At 38.6% G+C, this 21,878-nt stretch overlaps 1 protein-coding gene across 1 annotated transcript in view; it reads right to left on the bottom strand.

The window, feature by feature from the left end:
• Window positions 1-237: 237 nt before the first annotated feature.
• Window positions 238-21,878, bottom strand: part of ACTR2 (actin related protein 2) — a 34,916-nt gene continuing 13,275 nt past the window's right edge. Inside the window, exons 4-9 of the mRNA XM_026484469.4 lie at window positions 18,806-18,878; window positions 15,235-15,371; window positions 13,146-13,295; window positions 9,355-9,500; window positions 5,445-5,577; window positions 238-1,826 (exon numbers count right to left, since the gene is read on the bottom strand). Coding sequence (XP_026340254.1) covers window positions 1,656-1,826; window positions 5,445-5,577; window positions 9,355-9,500; window positions 13,146-13,295; window positions 15,235-15,371; window positions 18,806-18,878 — 810 coding nt within the window. The 3' untranslated portion in view covers window positions 238-1,655. The remainder of the gene's footprint in view (window positions 1,827-5,444; window positions 5,578-9,354; window positions 9,501-13,145; window positions 13,296-15,234; window positions 15,372-18,805; window positions 18,879-21,878) is intronic.

The following is a 21,878-nucleotide window of genomic DNA, read 5'->3' as shown; positions in this document are numbered from 1 at the left end:
GCAAACTTCTTTTACTTGTTTCAAATTGAGGTAAAACAGACAAAAAATACTTAACATTAACAGAAGCTGCATAATCATATAAATTGATTTTTAAGTTTGCTCACAGAAAAGAGACTCTTTCTAAAGCCAGTAATATGTCCAATTTCAGTTACCTAAAAGTTAAGCTTCTTTGTTTAAAGCCATTATTAGTAAAGAATATTTTGAAATGAAGGAAAACATTTTTTCCCAGAATCTGCATTTTATACTTAGCGTGATACAATTTATTACTTTATTTTTCAAATTTAGAAAGAATTCAAGTCTGAGTACTATTTGATATTTTTTCAGACACACAGCAATACCGATGGGAATCATAAATATGATTTTCTGACAGACGGGAAAGTCTGCTAACATTTACAAAATATCAACAACTCTTCTTTCAAGCATAAAATGACTGAGGCTTACTAGTTATGATTACTTTTTCAGTACAAATACAAATTTAAATCTTGATTTTTTTTTTTTGCCAACATTTTAAGTAGCCAAATTTTATTCCACTTCAGGTTTCAAATTAAAATAATAAAAAAGAAACTAATGAAAATTAACCAACTGGCAACAAGTCCCATATTTCAATGTTATTTTTAACCCAACAATATAACCTACTGCCAGTAATTATTCATCTGTATCTACCTATTTTTATTAAAGAAGCCCTGGTCAGTTATATAAAAGAGAAACTGCAAGAATGGTACTTGGCACTGGATTACCTTAATGCTTCTGGTATAAAAAGAAGCACTCTTAAGCACTTTTTTCATCTGTAATCTGAATTTCCAAAAGCATTTTAAAATTAATAATTTTCCACTGATAGATTCTAGGGAGTCTACTCCCACCTATCATGGTTGATTTAAAAACAAAACAAAACAAATAAATCCCTAAGCCACATGGTAATGGAATATTACACTTGCTTTTTATATCATGGAAGCAGTTCCAGGCAGATTGAAAGTAGAAGAAAACCTGCCAAATCAAAGTACTGTAAATAAATTTCATCTTACATACCTCAGAGCAGAAGAGCTCAAAAATCAAAAAGTTAAAATCAAAAGACCACTCCCTGCCCCCACGCAAAAACCCACCCAAAACACTTTAATTCTGAGCCTAACGTTCCCCTAAAATGTTAATTCCAGAAGCTTTAAGGTACTTCAACTGTGCAGTAACTGTTGAAAGCACCACACCAGAGGAAATGCTGTCAAGGGGTCAGCAGCTGCCCGCCCGTCCCTTACCACCCCCACCCCAGTAATATGTAAAAGCTCCGGTAAAGGTTTTTCATATGCTAATAAAGGCGTACCCCGAGTGTGCCAAGGACTAAAACTAGCAGCGTTAGAGCAGTAAAGTGAAACTAGGAAGCCGACAGGAATGATCTAAATGCCTACTTAGAAGAAACAAAGCAGCAGACGGACCCTTTGCCCTCTCATCGTGTTTGCAGGGAAGTGGTTGAATTAAACAGATTTACCCACATTAACAAAAATTTAACAAAGCTTCCCCGAGACACCAGAATAAAACCTGACCTTTCCAGTCAAAGGGCACAGAGAGGACTCTTCCACGTCCCGGAGTTGAATGAGTTCAGGGATTGGCAATAAAGGAGAAAAGAAAGCACTAGGGGTGTGATGCGGACAAGCTCTGGAGTTAGTTTATCGAACAGTCACGCCAAGTTTCTCCAGCACACGAACACCCTTCTCTTGGTATTCTTGTCGGGTCATCCAGAAGTTGTCTTTGTCTTTCATGATGTCTGCAAGAACGGCGCCACCCAGGAACACCATATGCTTTCTGCGCGGTGGGTCTTCGATGCGGATCTTAAATTTCTAAAAGAGAAAGACAAGATCGTAAGCTGTCACAAGCGCATCACCAGGCTTCTGCTTTATGAAAATGACTTCTTCATATATTCTCCTGTTGAATTCTCGCAACTCCTGTGACGTAAGTAGGATATCATGATTTGGTATCTGAAGTAGAGACATTTTTTTAATTTGCCAAAGCTCACAGAGAGATCATACATCCATCCCCGTGTGCTTAGAACCGTCCTGATTTACACCTGTTGCTCCATCATTATGAACACCCCTTCTCACTCTCAAAATTGTCTTGATCTGAACAATAAATTCCACGATCAGCCTACTGAGAGCCCAAGTACCAGAGTCCTGATTGTGGCAGATTTTCCCATGACTGGGGATGACCACATGAGCAAATCACTTAGCCAGATGTCAAGTCAAGAGTTTGGGTAAGAGGACTTCTTTGGTTTCTTCAGGGTCTAACGCCTCTATGATTGCAGTCCCATGTAAGAGTAAGACTGAAATTCTTTTCTTATAACATGGTCAAATAAACCATGGGGATGCTGGAAAAAATGAACACAGTAACCAAAATTAAAGACAAGTGGGATAAGTTTATACTCTGTAGCCACTATTGTCTAATAAAAGACACACACCTCAATCTGTGTCATCAGTCCACACCTGAAAGAAAAACCTTAAAATGTCATAGTTCAATTTACTGTGTCACAAATCATACAAGACTCAAAGTAACTATTCATTTTAGATTGTCTTCACGTCACATAACTGAACTGCAGGATCAGATATAAACACCAGTTTACTTATATAAAAAAAAATGGGCCTGGCTTTGTTCCAATAAAACTTTATTTACCAAGACAGCCGATAAGATACAGGCCCAGAGTCTGGCTGCCCTGGCTTGGAGCAACCTTAGGGAAACCTGGCCAGCCCCTGAAGAACCGCTGCCCCTGCAGCTCTCAGCTGGCTGCTGTTCCTCTCACGCCACCTGGTTTGCTAACTACCAACTCTTGCTCTCCAGTGCTGCTTCTCCCTCCCGCCTCCCTACAACTCCCAATTGAAACTCATTCTATCAGACCCTTCCATCCACTGCTCCTCTTTGCCAAGTCACCTACAGGAACCCCAGATTATTCCTTCCCGTCCCGGCTCTTACTCTGCACGTGTGTGATCTCCCCAACACTTCCTGGTGTCATCTGTAGTGATGTCGTCCTTCTCTCCCTCTCACACTCATGTGGCACAACACCGACTTGGGGAACCAACTCTCTACTTGGCAGCTGCCCTCAAGCAACTGAACACGACAGGTCTTGGTTTAACTGCATCACTTTCTTCCCTTGAGCCCCTCAGTGTAGCTCGGCAAGCCCATGGCACGTGTCTTCTCTCTTCTACTCTTCAAAACCACCATTTCATACCTCTTCCATCTCATAAACCTTCACCATCTCCTCACTCCCTCCGAGCCTGCTACCGCATCCTTCTACAACCTTCTTTCTTCCTCCCTCCCCCAACAATTCTATTCACCACCCCAGACTTAGGGATCTCTTAAACACAAGTCAGATCCTATCACTTCTCTGCTCAAAACCCTCCCAAGGCTTTCGATTTCACTAGGAATAAAGCTAAACCCTTTGCTGTGGCAAGACCTGCATCCAACCACCTTCCTGACCTCACCACCGAGGCCTCCCCTTTACTCACTCTGCTCCAGCCACACCTGCACACTCCCAACAACCCAGGGCTGCCTTTTTTTTTTTTTTAAGGATTTTATTTATTTATTTGACAAAGGGGGGGGGGAGTGTGCACAGGAGCAGAGGGAGAGGGAGAAGGAGACTCCCCACTGAGTGGGGAGCCCAGCGAGGGGCTCAATCCCAGGACCCCAGGACCATGACCTGAGCCGAAGGCAGAAGGGCAGAAACTTAACTGACTGAGCCACCCAGGTGCCCCAACCCAGGGCTTTTGTACTTGCGTTTCCTGCCTGGAAGATTCTTCCCACAGATGGCTACGTGGCCCACCCGCTCACTCTGCTCAGGCGTCTACTGAGAAGTGATCTCCTCAGAGCCCTTCCGTGACTACATGAAGGAGCAGGCCATGTCCCCAGTCACTGCCACTTCTAGCCCCTCACCTTCACTCTTCTTCATAGCACTTAACTACTGACATATTCATAGAATAAAAGTGGGGACTTGGTTTTTATTTACTACTATTTTGTTTGTTCTAGCACCTAGACAAGGGTTTGGCACCCAGAAGCAGGTCAAGAAATATTTGCTGAATAAGGAAATACGGAGACTAATTTTAAATTATATGTATAACTCAAAAAAATCAAATAAGCAAAGTACTTAGACAACATGGCTCCTTTTGAGTCTTTTAATTTATTTAATGTATGTGAGTCCATACTCAATTTAATTTTCACAATTTATTCACAGATGAAAGATGTGACGTTAGTATCTCTGATATATATAGTCCTCTGTAATCTCATTATCTACAACAGCCAATCAAAGTTGTTGGGACAAAGCTCAGAGAGTAACTCAAATTAAATGACTCCTGGCTGACTGCATAGTATATATAGTGTACTTCGCACACTCCAGTGTTGGTAAAAAAAAAAAAAAAAAAAAAAAAAAAATCAATGCTGAATAACCATGAACTATTACATACTAGTTTATAAATTACTTTCTATTCTACACATAGACAACCACCAATTAAAGTCTGTTTCAAGAGCTAGGATAGCTGATGGGGATGCAAAATATTTGATAATGTTTTACAATTTGATTACGGAAATAAGACATACGCAAGAAACAGCCAGAAAAATAACCTAGAATCAGAAATATGAGACAGTCCAAGAGTAGCAATGAAGGCTGGTTACATATCCAAAATGTAAGTTAAAAAGAACCCAAAAACCCCAAAGAGGCATTTCTTGTTCCATAGCACAGCAGTCCCCCCTTTTATCCGTGGTTTTGCTTTCTGTGGTTTCAGTTACCATGGTCTGGGAGCAGACGATCCTCCTCCTGACAATCCCTACATCACACGGCCTGCATAACTCACGTCACTTCATCTCATCACGTAGGCATTCTAGCCTCACATCATCACCAGAGTACAGTACAATAAGATATTTTAAGAGAGACCACATTCGTAGAACTTTTATTCCAGTACATTGTTATAACTGTCCTATTTTATTGTTGCTGTTAATCTCTTACTGTGCCTAGTTTATAAATTAAACTTTATCATACGTGTTCTTGTATAGGAAAAACATAGTATACATAGGATTCAGCATTATCTGCAGTTTTAAGCATCCACTGGAGGCCTGCAAACGTATGCCCCACAGAAAAGGGTGGTGGGGAGGGAATACTGGATGGCAGGTCCTTCCCGTGCCCTTAGAAGCACCTCTACTCCAGGCTGTCTGTTACAGAAGAACTAGAACATTTGGCCCTGGACCTCATTGCTTCCAGCCACTGAATACAGAGGTGACCAGGCAGCACAACCTTTCTGAAACAGAGCCATTTACTTCTTCATACCTCGAACCATTGACTTCTCCCTAGCTCTTCAAGGCTGCATGTGACTTCATGTTTAGGAAGACTTCTTGCTCCCTCTGGTGGTTGTCAAGATTCACAACCTCCTTTGCAGGGTTTTAAAAGCATGTTAAGAGTTAGATTATTGATTGATACTTACAGAAAGTTTTTCCACATCTCCCTTTAAAACTCGTTCTAAGTAAAGCTGCTTAAGTTCTCGTTCCAGTCGTGATGGCAGCCCAGGGTACATAGTAGATCCTCCAGAAAGCACGATGTGCTTATAGAATTCAGATCTAGAAGGACACAAAAGGTATTCATTTGGGGTTTCAGATGAGAAAGACAGTCTTTCAGAGTTCCTTTTATATCTGTCAGCCTCAAAGGATTGCTGCGAGAATTAAATAAAATTCAACATGGAAATTGTAGGGCTGAATGTTGTTATTAATGCTCTCATTAGATACAAACCCTCTCTACGTGTAAAATACTTATTATAATTTTAATGAGAATACTTCTAAAGCACATGACATGCTCTCTTGCAAATATAATTGAGCCTTTTTAAAAAAAGATTTTATTTTTTTATTGAGAGAGAGAGAGCGGGGGGCGGGGGCGAGGGCAGAAGGAAAGAGACAAGCAGACTCTGCACTGAGCTCGGAGCCGGACAAGGGGCTCAGTCTCATGACCCTGAGATCACGACTTGAGCCGAAATCAGGAGTCAGATGCCCAACTGACTGAGCCACCAAGGAGACCCTGTAATTGAGCATTTTAATAATGACATTTACATTACAAACTCCCACCATTTGGACTGTATCATTACAGTGCTTCCCTGGAGTTTACTATAATTTAACCATTTTCTACTATGATTTCAGTTCTTGCTTTTCAATTTTTCCATTTGCCTTTTGTAGTTTTCCCTTTTGCTCCTTTGCCTTGGGACTAGCTGCTGTTATTTTGGGTGAGACTGACGTGTTTCCTCATTATAGCAGTCCTTTCTTTCTTCCTTAAATACGCTACCGGTTATGATACCAGATAATCAAATCTACAATAACTGCATATGTAGTGAAAGTAATATAACTACGCGAGGGGTCTGAGGAACTCTCCTAGTAAAGCCCAGGAGCTGAGTCACATCTATTTTGGCCTCATTCAAACTGGCTTCCAACGGCTCTGGCTATAATCCCAGCTTATAAAAGAGCGGAGTTTTTATATCTACCTGCAGAAGTATGCACCTGAGTGTAGCATATGCAGGTGAGACATGGCTACACGTGGTACGTACCCACTAGCATTTACATGCACACTTTCAACATGCAGCACACACCGAGTAGAGTTGTGCTACTTCCCAATGCTAGCTCTGTCGTAAGGGCACTGAACTGGCCTCCAATGCTTCGGGAATGCCAAAACTTGAATCACCACCAACAGGCATACACTTTTAAATGCAATTTTACTATTAATGATCATTAAATCAAGGGAGGAAAGCATCTACCTAATCCCTACTATGAGAATTTACTCCCTACTATGAGACGTTTAGATTTTGATCATCTCACATTAAGTTTATAGCTTGTTATAAGCCAACTGCTATTTTTATTACTTTCCATTATTATCCTGCTCCTCAGCCATCCCACAAAAATTAGTTTGGTGGTTATTTAATTCAGGGTTAAACAGACAAGTAAGCCAACACTTGCTTTTTACAAAATGCTTCTGAGTGAATTCCTCAATAACCTGGGTGTACAGGAGGGCTTTTCAACTATGACTCAAACTCCAGATGCAATAAAAGGTTATAAACTTACTTATTAACTACATAAATACAAATTTTTATATAGCCAAAGAACACCATAAGCAAGACACAAATGGAAAATCAGGAGAAGTATCTGCAACAGATATCACAGAGCTATAATACAAAAAGAACTTTTAAAAAACTGAGGGGGAAAATCACAAAAATTTACAGAACAAGCAAAAGCCATGAGCAAATAATTCACTAGAAAAAGATAAAATAGCCCTAAATATAGAAAAATATGTTCAACTTCACTTTTTTAAGATTTTATTTATTTGAGAGAAAGACAGCCAGTGAGAGAGGGAACACAAGCAGGGGGAGTGGGAGAGGAAGAAGCAGGCTCCCCACGGAGGAGCCCAATGTGGGGCTCGATCCCAGAACGCTGGGATCATGCCCTGAGCCGAAGGCAGACGCTTAACAACTGAGCCACCCAGGCGCCCCACTCTTAAGTAAAATACAAATTAAAACTACATTGATTAGCGTTTCACTCACCAGGCTGGCATAAAAGTTAAAAATGGCCAAACTGTGACCAAGCTGTGGGGACACAGGTGCCCTCAACTATTACTGGTGGGAAGAAGGTCCCAACCTCCACAGAGGGGAACTGAGCAGTAACAAAACTACATGCATTTATTTACCCTTTGACCCAACAATTCCCTCTACAAATTTTTTTCAAAATATACATGCCCAACAGTACAAAAATATGGCGTGCACAAGGTTATTAATTGCAGCATTATTTGTCTGAAAAAATATTGGCATCTACCTAAATAACCAAGATTCACTGAATAAACCACGATATGTATACCCTGGAAAAAAGGAGGACAATCCCTAGGAAATGGTACAGGATTGTTTAGGATATATTAAGTGAAAGAAGTGCAAAAAGCATTTATACTGAGCTACCTTTTGTGTAAGAACAAGTAAGAAACACAGAGGATAAACCTGAAACTAATGAGATCATTTACCTACAAGAGGGAGGAGGACCAGGGTGGAGAACAAGGGGCTGGGAGACTAATACTCCAAAGTATGCTTTGTATATGGTAATGTTTTGACTAAATGGTAATGTTTTACCTACCAAATTAAAGATAAGCCAGGACTATCCTATGCCACAAAACAGAATGTGCTCAAAGAGGTAATAGCATGTCAAGGGACACAGAGGTGTGTTTGAAGGGGCTCTCACTGGCCAAATCAGGAACAATCTGAGCATCAAAATAAGTAAAGACAGTAATAAATTATAATCACTAGACAAAATCAAGAGTCCACACTGAAAACAAACAAAAACAAGGAAAAGCACTTCCGTATGATGGAATGCCAATTAATAAATATAGAAGGAGTGACAGAATTAGAAAATCACCTTTTTGTAGCCACAGTAAAAATGGATTTAGGCAAGAATTATCAATAGATACTAAAAGGGGTGGGGGCAGAGTTTAATGAGGAACAGGAGAGCAACACAGTCTCAAAGTACTTTCCCACAAATTGCTTATAAACTAAGAAAGGAAAAATACAAAAACTAAACAGGAAACTTCATTAAGAGCTTAATCCTAACATCACCAACAAGGAACAAACAGATCTCATCTCTGGACGGGACACCCTCAGAGGGATAATCACTAAGTAGTATTCCAGCCCCAAATGCGTAACCTGAATCTAATCATGAGAAAACATTCAAACTCAAGTTGAGAAAAATTCCCTAAAATAACTGGCTTATACTCGAAAAAGATGTCACTGTCACAAAAGACTAAAGAATTGTAACAGATAAAAGCCAACTGAGACATGACAACTGCATAGACTGTGTGATCCTGGACTTCATCATCTCCTGGGGAAAAGAAAAACTGTATAAAGGACATGACTGGGACAGCACATGAAATCGAAAAATGGATGGCAGGTAACAGAAGACCAGTAATCTATCTCCTGAGCTCAATAACGGCACTGCGGCGCTGTTCTCAGGAAATACAAAGCAAATTTTAAGGAGTAAAGAGGACTTCTGACCCTCCAATGGCTCAAGAAAAAAAAAAAGGGAGGATGACAGAATAAACATGCAGAACGTTAAACTGAGTCGAATGTGAAACAGGTTAAAGAACATACATGAGTTCTCTGTATTTTATTCATGAAAATTCTCCTTACGTTTTGAATTATTAAAGAAGCTGAAGGTGGTTTCTGAGACACAACGATATATATTCAACAGCCAGTGCCACCCTCAACAAATTCTTTTGACTTATCTGTTCACAAACGTGAGTGCGGTAATAGACAACTTGGTCGTTTTAACTATCCATATGCCACCTATTGATAAATAACTTCGAAACCATCATTTATGATGTACCTGGTATCAATGTCAGCTGCCTGGATTGTGTTAAAAAGCAATTCAGCAACACCTACTCCCTCAACATTGATCAAGTGAGGCTGAAATAAAGCTTCTGGTGCTTCAAATCTCTCTCCCCCAACTTTGATAATGCGGCCATCTGGGAGCTAGAAACCAAGAATAACCAGGTATTAGTCAGCAAAACATTAAAAAATTTCCCAGTGTTCTCTAGAACACTAGTACTTTAAACACATCTGTTCAATAACCAAAATCATTATCAGCAACACGCTTCTCCTAAAATAAATTTTTGAAAAAGAAAAAAGGTAAAATAAAACACGTTTAGACAGTTGTTACTATCATGCAGTTTTGTTTTTAAATGCAGAACATGCCATCATGCCCCGCTCCAACACATCAGGAATTTCTCGGAAAAGTCACCAACGCGTGAGTGCGTTACGTTCCACTGCTGCGCGCAGCTAAGCATTAACGAACCAGCGCATCTGGATTCCTGCTGCTGTCAAGGCTGCTCCTCTGCTTAACACAGCTGTGATCTAGTTCACGGATATTTTTACCGTGCGGCACAGGCACATTCAGTTAAAATTTTTAAATAACTTCTTTTACCAAGTAATTACACTGTGAAACTTTACTATTTTGCCATCAAAATACTTTATACCACGTGTAAAACTTCTGTCAAATAATTTAATCTGAAAAATGTTTTATGATCAAAAAGTTTAGGAAAACTTGATCTAGACTACTTTTTTTAAGACTACTTTTTATTAAGCAGTTCTACTGTATCCTACTTACTAGACCCTATTAAAGTTTTTTTTTTTTTAAAGATTTTAAGTAATCTCTACACCCAAAATGGGGCTCAAACTCACAACCCCAAGAGCAAGAATCACATACTCTACCGACTGAGCCAGCCAGACTTCCCTCTAGACCCTATTAAATTTTAAATAATGGATAAATACAATTTTAACTTAAGCAAATAAGATTTGTTTTAAGAGAGAGAAAGAACACGTGCGCACATGCACGCATGGGTAGGGGGGCAGGCAGAGGGAGAGGGAGAGAATCTTGACCAGGCTCCACGCCCAGCACACAACCCAACACAGGGCTTCAGGCACAGCTCAATCTCACAGGCATGAGACCTGAGCTGAAGTCAAGAGAGGGTCACTTAACCTACTGAGCCACTCAGGCGCCCCTGAAGCAGATTAAGATTTAAACAACAGGTCAGATATCATTACAACATGACCATGGTACAGAAAACTCTTAAGTCACATCATGTTTATACTTAATTAAATGAGAAACGTTAAGTAAAATCCCTATTTATTTATTTAATCTTTATTTTTTTGAACTAGGCTCTATGCTTAATGTGGGGTTTGAACTCCTGACCCTGAGATTAAGAGTCAGATGCTCCACTGACTAAGCCAGCTAGGCACCCCCCAAAAAACTTTTTTTTTTTTTTAAAGATTTTATTTATTTGAGAGAGAGAGAGAGTGTGAGTGCACAAGCAGGGGGAGGGGCAGAGGGAGAGGGAGAAGTAGACTCCCCAGTGAGTGGGGAGCCCAATGTGGAGCTTGATTCCATGACCGAGATCATGAGCTGAGCTGAAGGCAGACACTTAACCGACTGAGCCACCCAGGCGCCCCTCCCTTTCTTAAAACCACCTCACAACTCATTGGATTGACCTAAATTATAAGCATGACTATGTATGCTGGCATTTGACCCATTTCCATAGGAGATACCAGAATTAGTTGTACATTAACATTTCTAACAGTATATCTGTAACAATATGATTACTGTAATTGTATTTGGATTCTAAAAATGACTTTCCAGTATCACAAAGTACCACAAAGCAAGTTTTTTTTAAAAAACATTTTCTCCATGTTTACAGATCCATGCAAAGCAATCACATCCTTCAAAACCTCCACAACTGTCTTTTAATAAATTGTATCAAGTTAAAAACAAAAAACAAAAAACACCCAAAAAACAAAAAAAACCCCAAGGATGCTGATTCAAACATTTACCCTTAAAAAAATAAAAACCCATCAGGTGAGTTTAGAAACCACATGAAATCACCCAAGATATCTGGAAAAACTTTACACAGTACAGTTATTGGCAAAACCTCTGTAGCTCATACTTAGCCTCTCTGATGGTGTGGTTTTCTTTCCATACTCTGGCTGCTGGTCAGCATGGGGCCACCCGGCCTAGAAGCTACCCACCTCTAGACCCTATCTGTTAAGACTGTAGGATTCTCTTTTTTTTTTTGCGCCAAATCTTATCCTATCCCTTGTCAGCCCTTATCCCTCTTCATTTACTCATCAGTTTCATCAGCCTGCTGTTTTTTATTTGTTGTGCAGCTGACGCTGTAACAATGTGGGTTTGAACTGCACGGGTCCACTGACACATGGATTTTTTTTGACAAATACAGTAGAGTACTGTAAATGTATTTTCTCTTTCTTATGATTTTCTTAGTAACATTTTCTTTTCTTCCTACCCTACTTTATTGTAAGAACATGGTATAAAATACATATAACATACAAAATATGTGTTAGTTAACTGTTTATGTTATTGGCAAGGCAATAAAGGTAGGCTATTAGTAGTTAAGTTTTGAGGGAGTCAAAAGTTATACACTGTATAGGGGGTCAGCGCCCCAAGGGTCAACTATATATATTTTTGTAAGCCACCTCAAATTCTTTGAGAAAGGAGAGGAGGAATTAAATAAAACATTTCTTACGTTTCTTAGTTCCCTCATCTTTTGTCTCATGCCATTTTCTTACAAATAAGTCAAGTGGATGAAAAATTATAAATCTAGAAGGAACTGTGAAAAAAGCTTCAGAAAAGAATCCCCTGGGCAAATCCGGAGACTATTTGGATCAGTACTGCTTAAAAATAAAACAATATAATCTATAAAAATTAACAGTTAATTTTTAAATGACTATTTCATACATATTTGTGATATGTAGAGCTTACATGAATCAAATGGTTTAAGAATACTTGCTTTTATTGCCTATTACTTGATTTCATTTTAGTAATGACTAGATCAAAGATGAGATATGGAAGTACTTTATACCCAGATGAATATAACAGACTTAAGATAACAATACGTTAAAAATTCAAGTAGAATCAACTCTCCTGGTGTAACCTATAACTGGGTTCTCAGCCTTACTAGTTACACTTTCAAGTTAACGTTTGTTTTGAACGTCTCATTAAGGAAATACAAAGTCAGGAAAAGACTGCCACCTATTGAATTATTGGAGGAATACCACAGGAGGAGCACTGCCAAAGTGTGCTCCGTAGAACATGAGTCTCATGAAATGCTGGACACCTGCAGTCTAATGAGGTTGAGAAACAGGCAGTTTACCATATTCTCACAGGCATATACATATTAGCACATCAAAGGTTCTGAGAAGTTCTGAAAGTAAAGTGAAACTGACTCCCAAACTTACTGGATGGTGTAAACTCCACTTTAATTTTTGTGAAATTACTTAATAACATCTCAGGGAAATAACATTCTGTAAAACACATGTTGAAAATGCTATTTCAGATATCAGAATCTCAAAATAACATCTCTTATCTAATTATATCCTAAGGTAGAAGAGCAATTTATGATTCTTGCCTTATTTCACATTATGTGGGGTCCTAAAATAACTAAATCAAAGAATCTTATTGTAGAAAGACATTAAAGGTCACACATACACAAACTCTAACAACTCAAAACAAAAATACTGATTCTAAGAAAAACTACTGAAGCACACACCAATAATCATGGCGCTCCACTTGAAAGCCACGTTATATTAAATACTGGAAATACTTACTGTGTAAGATTCAACTAATACTGTGGTTTCTAAGGCCAGCTTCTGCTCTTGCTCAATATTATACCCCACATAGCACAATTTTTCTTTAATCATGCGAACTGTTTCAAAGTCAGCAGAATGGTTGAAGGCATATCCTCGCAAAAGCAGCAGCTGGTACAAAAAAACAGCAGTAAATTCACAATTAATCTGAATGAGTTCAACTCTGGCAAACTATCATTGTTCACTAAATAGCTCACGTCGATAACAAACGAAATGGACAGTGGATCCTTAGGTCTTACTGGATATTTCAGATATGGGAATAGTACTTTGCATAATTATGGATTTATATTTCAGTTTCATAGAGAGTGAACGAATTAAGAGTTTATGAATAATAAATGGGCAAAACAAGCTTAAAAAACCAAGCTAGTTTTAAAAAATTAGTTCGCTAATGTTTAGGCAGTTTTGATAAATAATCAAAATAAATATTTTGATAAATAATATTTTAGTACTGGACTCCTACAATCTGCCATTTGCTCAGTCAATGCCATATTCATGAAATATCCCCAGGTCTTACAAAGTTTTATCCCTAACTTCTTCTTTTTTTTTTTTTTTAAAGATTTTATTTATTTATTTATTTATTTGACACAGAGAGAGAGAGACAGCCAGTGAAAGAGGGAACACAGGCAGGGGAAGTGGGAGAGGAAGAAGCAGGCTCCCAGCAGAGGAGTCTGATGTGGGGCTCGATCCCAGGACTCCAGGATCACGCCCTGAGCCGAAGGCAGACGCTTAACGACTGAGCCACCCAGGCACCCCTTATCCCTAACTTCTAGTATTATGTCTGACACATAGTAGATGGGCAAGAGCAACTGTCAGTCAAATAAATGATGAGAACTCAAGTTAACAGAAAAAAATTCAAATGAAGAGAATTCAAGTTAACAGGAAAAAAAAACCCCATAATATGCATCATGAACAAACTGGACTTTTTACATAAAAACCTTAAAAATTAATCCCCTAATCTTTGTGAGAAAACCCTCGGACATTCCTCAGAGAGAATTCTGGCCTGGAATGAGAGTATTATAGTTCTCATTAGCTTGATCTCATTATTACTCTAAATGAGACGAAAGGAAGCCGATGTCAAGATAGACTTATACAACCCATTTTGCTGCACAGACATCACCCTAGAATAGTTTCTCAACAGTAGCACCAATGATATTGTGGGCCTTAACAATTCTTTGTCATGGGGGCTGCCCCGTTCATTGTAGGATGTTTAGTAGCATTCCTGCACAGCTGCAACAACCAGAACATGTCTCCAGACATTGCAGAATGTCCCGGGGGGGAGGAGGGCAGCATCACCCCTGGTTGAGAGCCACTGACCTGGAGAGAATAGATTAACTACACATTTTTTTTCAACATTAAAACAGATTCTAAGACCTCTAAATAACAGCCTTATATACTTTCTCCAGCAACATTTTAAAGAAAATTATAACTAATGATAGTCAGAAGTAAACCTTAATATATAGTAAACACTTAAAACTGGATATATTCCATGGACACTACTAAATATTGAAGTCTGGTACAACTGGGTCCTGTTTGTTTTTTTAAAAGATTTATTTGAGAGACAGAGAGAGAGAGAGAGGGCACGCATGCACGAGTTGAGGGGGGTAGGGGGTGGGGAGTGGGGGCAGAGGAAGAAGCAGACTTCCTGCTGAGGGGGGAGCCTAACGGAGGGCTTGATCCCAGAACCCTGAGATCTTGACCAGAGCCCAAGGCAGATGCTTAATCGACTGAGCCACCCAGGCGCCCCGCAAAGAAAGGTTTTATGGCAGAAAAGGCTGCCTCTATTATTCAAGAAGTTTTAAGGTCTCTTCTCACTGCCAAGTGCTCAGGAATAGCAAACATAATTCTATAATGACGTTTTCTATTCTCATTACTCTATAGAGAGCATGTGCATAAATCTTACCCGGATTTTGACATGAATAATGGGGTAAATGGGCCATTGCCCTAGTGGTACAGAAGATCTGCTATGATCCTGAGAGGATATATTCAAATATGTTAAGTTAGTAAATATAAACTACAAAAGCTAATTTCTATGATACCTTCTTTTGCTTACCTTGATAAGATATCTGGTAATATCCCTTCCAGCAATATCCAGTCTCCTGGTAAGGTGAGGGAGAGAAAAGCCTTCATACACTGGACAAATGTGAGTTACACCATCTCCAGAGTCCACCACTACTCCAGTCAATAAACCTGTGTGAGAACCATGAGGTTTTAAATAAAAGGCCAAATCAGAAAAATCAGAGCCAGCAAATTTCAAAACTTAGTACAGAAGCCAAACTAGAAACTTCACCAACCAGAACAGTCTAGAAGCCAGTATTTCTTTATTATTTGTTACTTTGCAGTTTACTTCTAACATCTAGACACTAAAGTGAGTGTTCTCACACATGTCTCTTGTGAGACTTTTAGTCTAACTGTGTGCTATATCCCAGGATGTGAGAAGAAACAGATTCTAAGACCTAGGACTAAAAAACGCAACATGTTCTTAAGGCTTAGTACAATTCTTTATTTTTCTTTCCAATTTAATCTTGATCCCTAAATTCCCTTGAAGTGAATTTCTTTTTTTTCTTCCTTTTTTTTTTTTTTTTTAAAGATTTATTTATTCGACAGAGATAGAGACAGCCAGCGAGAGAGGGAACACAAGCAGGGGGAGTGGGAGAGGAAGAAGCAGGCTCACAGTGGAGGAGCCTGATGTGGGGCTCGATCCCAGAACGCTGGGATCACACCCTGAGCCGAAGGCAGACGCTTAACGACTGAGCCACCCAGGAGCCCCTGAAGTGAATTTTTCTAAAGCATGAATGGTAACTTTTAGGAAAACCACTGTGAGAGATAAATACTATACTAGTTGACAGTGAACCTGTTGAAATAATGTACTTATTATTTTTGTCATACAATATATTCAAAACTGTGTTTTGGAAAAATTCCTATTGATACTAGATAGCTGGAAATTTGAGAACAATTAATCTTGGCTAGCAAAGGATCACTTCAATTATTCACCAGAAACCAGAAAGACAATGTCAGTTAAACGTTATAATAAAAGAACAGCAAAGAAGCTGGCTTCTTTCCCATAGATACTATTTAAAGTACAAATGACTGCAAAAGTTGCCTTCTGCACTAAGGTTAATTCAGGAAAAACGAAAAACTTTTTCTAACTCGAATTTTCTAATAGTTAATAATCTAATAATGTTTTAACCAAAAAATTTTTTTAACCTTATATAATATGCAATGTCTGAACTTTCTTAGCCGTTAATCATTTTCACATCCCTGAATAGGCTCTCTCCCTTTCTTAATACAAACTTGAATGCACTACTAATATTTAATCATAATGATTTATCTTTGATACATTTATTCAATCTACCTCCTTTTGAAGCTGATATGTCTTTCCTTGATTGATGGTGTATATAAATCTTCATAAAAAGCTTCATAAAAATCATCTACTGCCTTTTAATGCTATATTCCTTTCAACAAGAAACACTTTATTGCAAAAAAAGAGGAATCCACATCATTAATTCAAAAACACTCCCAGTAATATCAATGAAAGCAGGGATTTACATTTTATTTTCCAAACAGACCTTCCCATCCAACTGCAGCTTATTTTCTCCCACTCCCACCAGGTTACAGACTAGCCTTTCCCTGTACACATTTGACTCATTTCCAGCACCGTACCATTTTGTCACTGGAGTATCCGTTCTTTTCACTTCGATTCCTGTGGATTCTTTAAGGTTCAATAGAGTTCATATCTTTTCATTTACACCTTTCCTGACAACTCTAACCTCCAGATTCCCTAACTCCTGTTATTTCCTTCAATCCTGTTCGTAGCATGCAGTCAAACATAGCTTCCTAACTCCCCGCGTCACTTCTCTTATTCACAACCCTTCCACGGCTCCAAATGCTTCCTCCTACCTTTGTTTAACTGGTAGCACTAACCACCTTGTTTAGAAGGAGAATGTTACTGTGGCTCACAGTTCTTTTGATCATTACTGGACTATCATTTCTCAAAATCAAGGATTCAACAGTTAACAAATGACTAAATATCAGGAATTAAAAGAGGGTATCTTCCACTGGATGGAAATAAATGTATGAATACTGCTAGAAAAATCCATTGTCAGTTTTATTCAAATATGATTTAATCAAAAATTCACTTCAACAGAACTGCCTATCCTCACCACCTAAACGAAACTATTATCACTAGTTTCAAAGCTTAGATTCAAAATTTTAGTATCTATTTTTTCCAAAATATTTTCTAAAATAATTTCTAAAATTTATTTTTCTAAAAATGAAATAAAATTATATCGGTGCAGGCAAACACTCCTTGTAAAGTAACGAGTGATTTTAAATTCCTTCTTCAAAGGAAAATTGTTCACAGCTAGAATGCAATCACCTTAAGGTGGAGAAGACCACGTCCAGCTTACTCACCGCCACATCCTCTGCACTAAACAGTGCAAGGTACATTCTACCTGGTGAATGAACAAAAGCTTCTTTGGCAATTTCATTCCCCCAAGTATTTTCTAAGTATCTGTATGTAGTACTGAAGACAGTTTAATGAGCCAATGTGTATTCTTACAAGGTGATTTTTACTAATCTGTGTTTAGAATTAGATGGGTCACACAGTATTAAAGTGAGTTTTCTAAGTACTATGTCATACTCATAGCTAACTACTAAGGCTGAAGACTTAGCTCAAGTGTCACCTCCTTCAGAAACCTTCTCTGCCATGCCGAGTCAAAATTATCAGTTTCTATATCTTTTTCCCTATTAGACTCTAAGTTCTTTGAGGGCCCCTTCATATTTCAAGTGCCTAACAGGCTGTGTGGCACATATCTGACAGCCCCATAAATTCTCTTAATAAGAACATCAGAATATAAAGAACTCTCCCCACATGGCCAATTTTTATTCTCAATAGAAAGGGAGGCCCTTATTAATGGCAACACAAGAAAACATAAAAGTTAGGAAGGCACTTCCAAATGTCTACCTTCTCCCCTCCTATGTATACAACAAGCATGATTTTATACTAACTTTTTTGGATCTCTATGTTTTGTTTTGTTTTTTAACTGCCAATTCTTTTTTTTTTTTTCCAAGATTTTATTTATTTGAGAGAGAGTGAGCGAGAGAGAGAGAGCACAAGCAGGGGGAGCGGTAGGCAGAGGGAGAAGCGGACTCCCCGCTGAGCAGGGAGCCCGATGCAGGACTCAATCCCAGGACCTTGGGATCATGACCAAAGACAGATGCTTAACCGACTGAGCCACCCAGGTGCCCCAAATCTGACAATTCTAAGACAAATTTCATGTTCATTCTTCACTGCATAAGAAACTTTTACTTTAAAATAGCCTAAAAGAGGAAACCTCCTACTCTTTATAAAATTGAGTTCTCTTTTACCTTAAGTCCTTCATTGCTTAATGAAGGAAAAAAAACATATGTGATATTTTATTTGACAAATTTTAGAAATTATGAAGATATTTGAATATTTGAAGATATTTAAATAAATATTGAATATTTGAAGATATTTAAATAAATATAGAAATACTGTGCTTTTCTGGGATTTACAACTTATTGAAAAATCAAATTCCTCTGACATAAAATGCACTTAATGGCTGCTGAATTGATTATTCTAAAAGTTAAGTTTCACCTACCTTGAGCATACAAAGTCAGAACTGCCTGGATAGCAACATACACGCCAGAAAACTGGTAAGTTTCAAACATTACCTGAAAATGCAAAAGGAAAGAAAGAAATGCTGGTATTTAGAAGTTACATAGTAAATATTTTTATGCTTTCCTGATGGTCACAGAGTAGATTAGTTGCCAAAATAGAATCAAAGGGGACCTAAAAGGGTCCTCCATTCTCCTCAGCTGTCACAGAGCTCTAATGTGGGGAACAGATTTTTGGATACATACTGAATCCTTGAGTATTTCCTAAGTGCAACAAAGCAAAGATTTTTGAGTGTTTTAGTTAATGGCTAATTAGAGTGGAAGAAAGATTTCTGCATTTGAACAAGCCTTTCTTAATGATGTCCCCTAATGAAAGTATCTTTTAATTCCAGAACAAACTACAGAAATTGCTTAACTGCTGACCCCTCTCCCCCATCCCTCTGCCGCCCTAACTTGGGCCAAGACTGGAGTTCTACCTCCAACAGTTAAAAAAAAGAAAAGAGAAGAGAAGAGAAGAGAAGAGAAGAGAAGAGAAGAAAGTAGTAAAACACAGGGCAGGAAGACAAAAATACATGCAGTAATTCCTGAATGCTGGCAGATATAGAAACTGCCTAGCTGTTAAGCCCACCCTTCCAGCTTGAGCCCTTGCTTCGGTGCCACTCTCAGCTGAGCTACACTAAAGGGAGGAATCTCCTTGTGCCCTCTCAGGTCACAGCCATGCTCATTCTCTGTAGTCCAGGTGGGCTGGGAACATCCTGTAGGACTTTTTCTGTCATCTACAGTGAGCACTCCTTGATTGGCAGGGCTGACTACCACTCTGTAAATCTAGATACCTAGAAATTTTATAACTGACCACAATGAGAATTACATAGAATTTAAATGTTATTACTCTGAAACACATATTCATCAATTAAGCAACTAGATCCTCTAACCAGATATTCTAATCTAGCCAGTACTCATCAATTAAGCAACTAGATATCCTTTTTTTTTTTAAATGATTTTTTATTATATTATGTTAGTCACCATACAGTACATCCCCGGTTTCCGATGTAAGGCTCGATGATTCATTAAGCAACTAGCTATTCTAACCAGTATTCTATTCCATCATCCTTTATTCCCCCTCCACAGGGGAGAAAACGGAAGAGTGAAGCTGTATTTGCATTTGTCATCTTGAAAGTCCATTAGAATTTGTTTTTATTTGTAAGATAATTAGAAAGTATTTGTAGTCCTAAATCAACTTTCTGGATTATCAGTCACAGCCAAATTTGCACCCAGAAGAAAAAAAGAGCATTAAAAGAAGGTGAGACTTTATAGCACAGTAAAACCAATTCTTGTCACTCTAGCAGATTAAAAAAAAAAAAAATGTCCTAGTCAAACAGCTAGCTAGTGGAAGAGGCATCCAGGTATAACGTCAGCTCCCTGACTTTTCACCTGAGGGGAAACTTGGTTTTCATTCTGACATTGTGCTGCTTTCCTAAAGAGGTTTCCATGTGTAGGAGGAACCTTTTGGTTTAATGCAAAAGTACCTCTTACTCTGATTTTACAAGGCACTGTTAAAAATAAATACCAATTACAAATGACTACTTATCTATCACAAAGTATTAGTAGTTCTAAATCATTTAGAAAGAATAAATTGCAACTAAAATATGAACTAATATAATAACGGCCATCTTTCACAGTTCTAGGGGTGCTCAGGAGGGGGGAAATGATATAAGCCATAAGGAATTACATGGATTTTGTAACTAAAACCAGGATCTTAAATTTTTAGAACACTTAATATAAAACTTAAGTTTTAATCCAGAGTTTAAAAATATTGTCTAGCAACAATCTCTTCTAAAATCCTTCCAAAATTTCCATCAACACCTAAATATGGTCATAGAGTAAAACAGAATATTTACATTAAGTAATATCTGCAAAGCTACTAAGACAGAAACAATTATTTTTTTACCTCAAATATAACAAAAGACAAAGACATGCAGTTCCTATCTCATATAAAACAAAATATAATGAAAGACAACCTTGAAAAGTGACTTATCTAAACTATGAAGAATGCAGACTGCTTGCTCTCCGTACCTGCTTCCCCCAGAGCCCTTCAGTCTCCTCCTGGTAACTCCCACCTCCCTCATCTTTAGCCTTCTCACCACCGTCTGCTCCCACTTCCTTGGTGAACCGATTATCTATATCCTGATGACTCCCAAGTTTCTATCTCCAGCCTTAGACTTTTCTCCTGAACTCGATCTTTTTACAGGTTTCCCGGCTATCCGAAAGTATAGAGCATTCCTATAAAACCCTAGGTAAAGCTGAAACGTAAATCAGAGAAGCAATTACCATTAGTTTATATGGAAAACTGAGTGTTCCCAATTCCCAAAAATAACCTCTCTTAGGCTTTTCTGATACCTTAGGACACATCTTGTTAAGGGATGCACAAAGTAAAACGAGATAAAGCACAGATGCTCACAGACACACAGTTCAAAGCTACGGCCCCTTGATGCCGAGTGTAGTTCCAGGGTATGAGTCTGGCGGGGCCACTCTCGCTGCTCTGGGTGCGCACTGCCTCTAACAGCTCTCTGCAAAACAAATGCTGAATGCAATTTTCGCTTTTCCCCCTTTTTCATGTAAGTGGAAATCCTCTTCGGACTTCTTTCAGTTAGTGAAAACAGGTACTAACATAGGTCTTTGGTAAAAGTCAAGTGGCATAACATGAACTTTCGAAAAGTGGGAGATACCTCTATCACTGTGACATTTTTGACTGAGGTCTAATGAGGGCCTACCATGTCCAAAACTGAACTGATCCATTCCCCTCAAATCCTGCTCTACTGATCTCAGTCTATTCCCATCTCAGTTGATGGTAATGTCACCCTTCAGGTACCCAAGCCCAAACCTTTGGAGTCATCCCTGACTCTCCCCTCTATTACCCATATTTAATGCATCAGAAAATGCTTTGGCCCTACCTTCAAAACAGATTCACGGTCTCGCCACTTCTCTTTATTTGTGCTGCTATTACCCCTAATCCTAACCATCATTATCTTCTGCCTAAATAACTGAAAGTCTTCGAAC

Source organism: Ursus arctos, unplaced genomic scaffold (genome assembly GCF_023065955.2).
Source record: "Ursus arctos isolate Adak ecotype North America unplaced genomic scaffold, UrsArc2.0 scaffold_8, whole genome shotgun sequence".
Taxonomy (NCBI): domain Eukaryota; kingdom Metazoa; phylum Chordata; class Mammalia; order Carnivora; family Ursidae; genus Ursus; species Ursus arctos.
The sequence above is the reverse complement of the archived record's forward strand: the minus strand, read 5'-3'. Positions and strand labels throughout refer to the sequence as shown.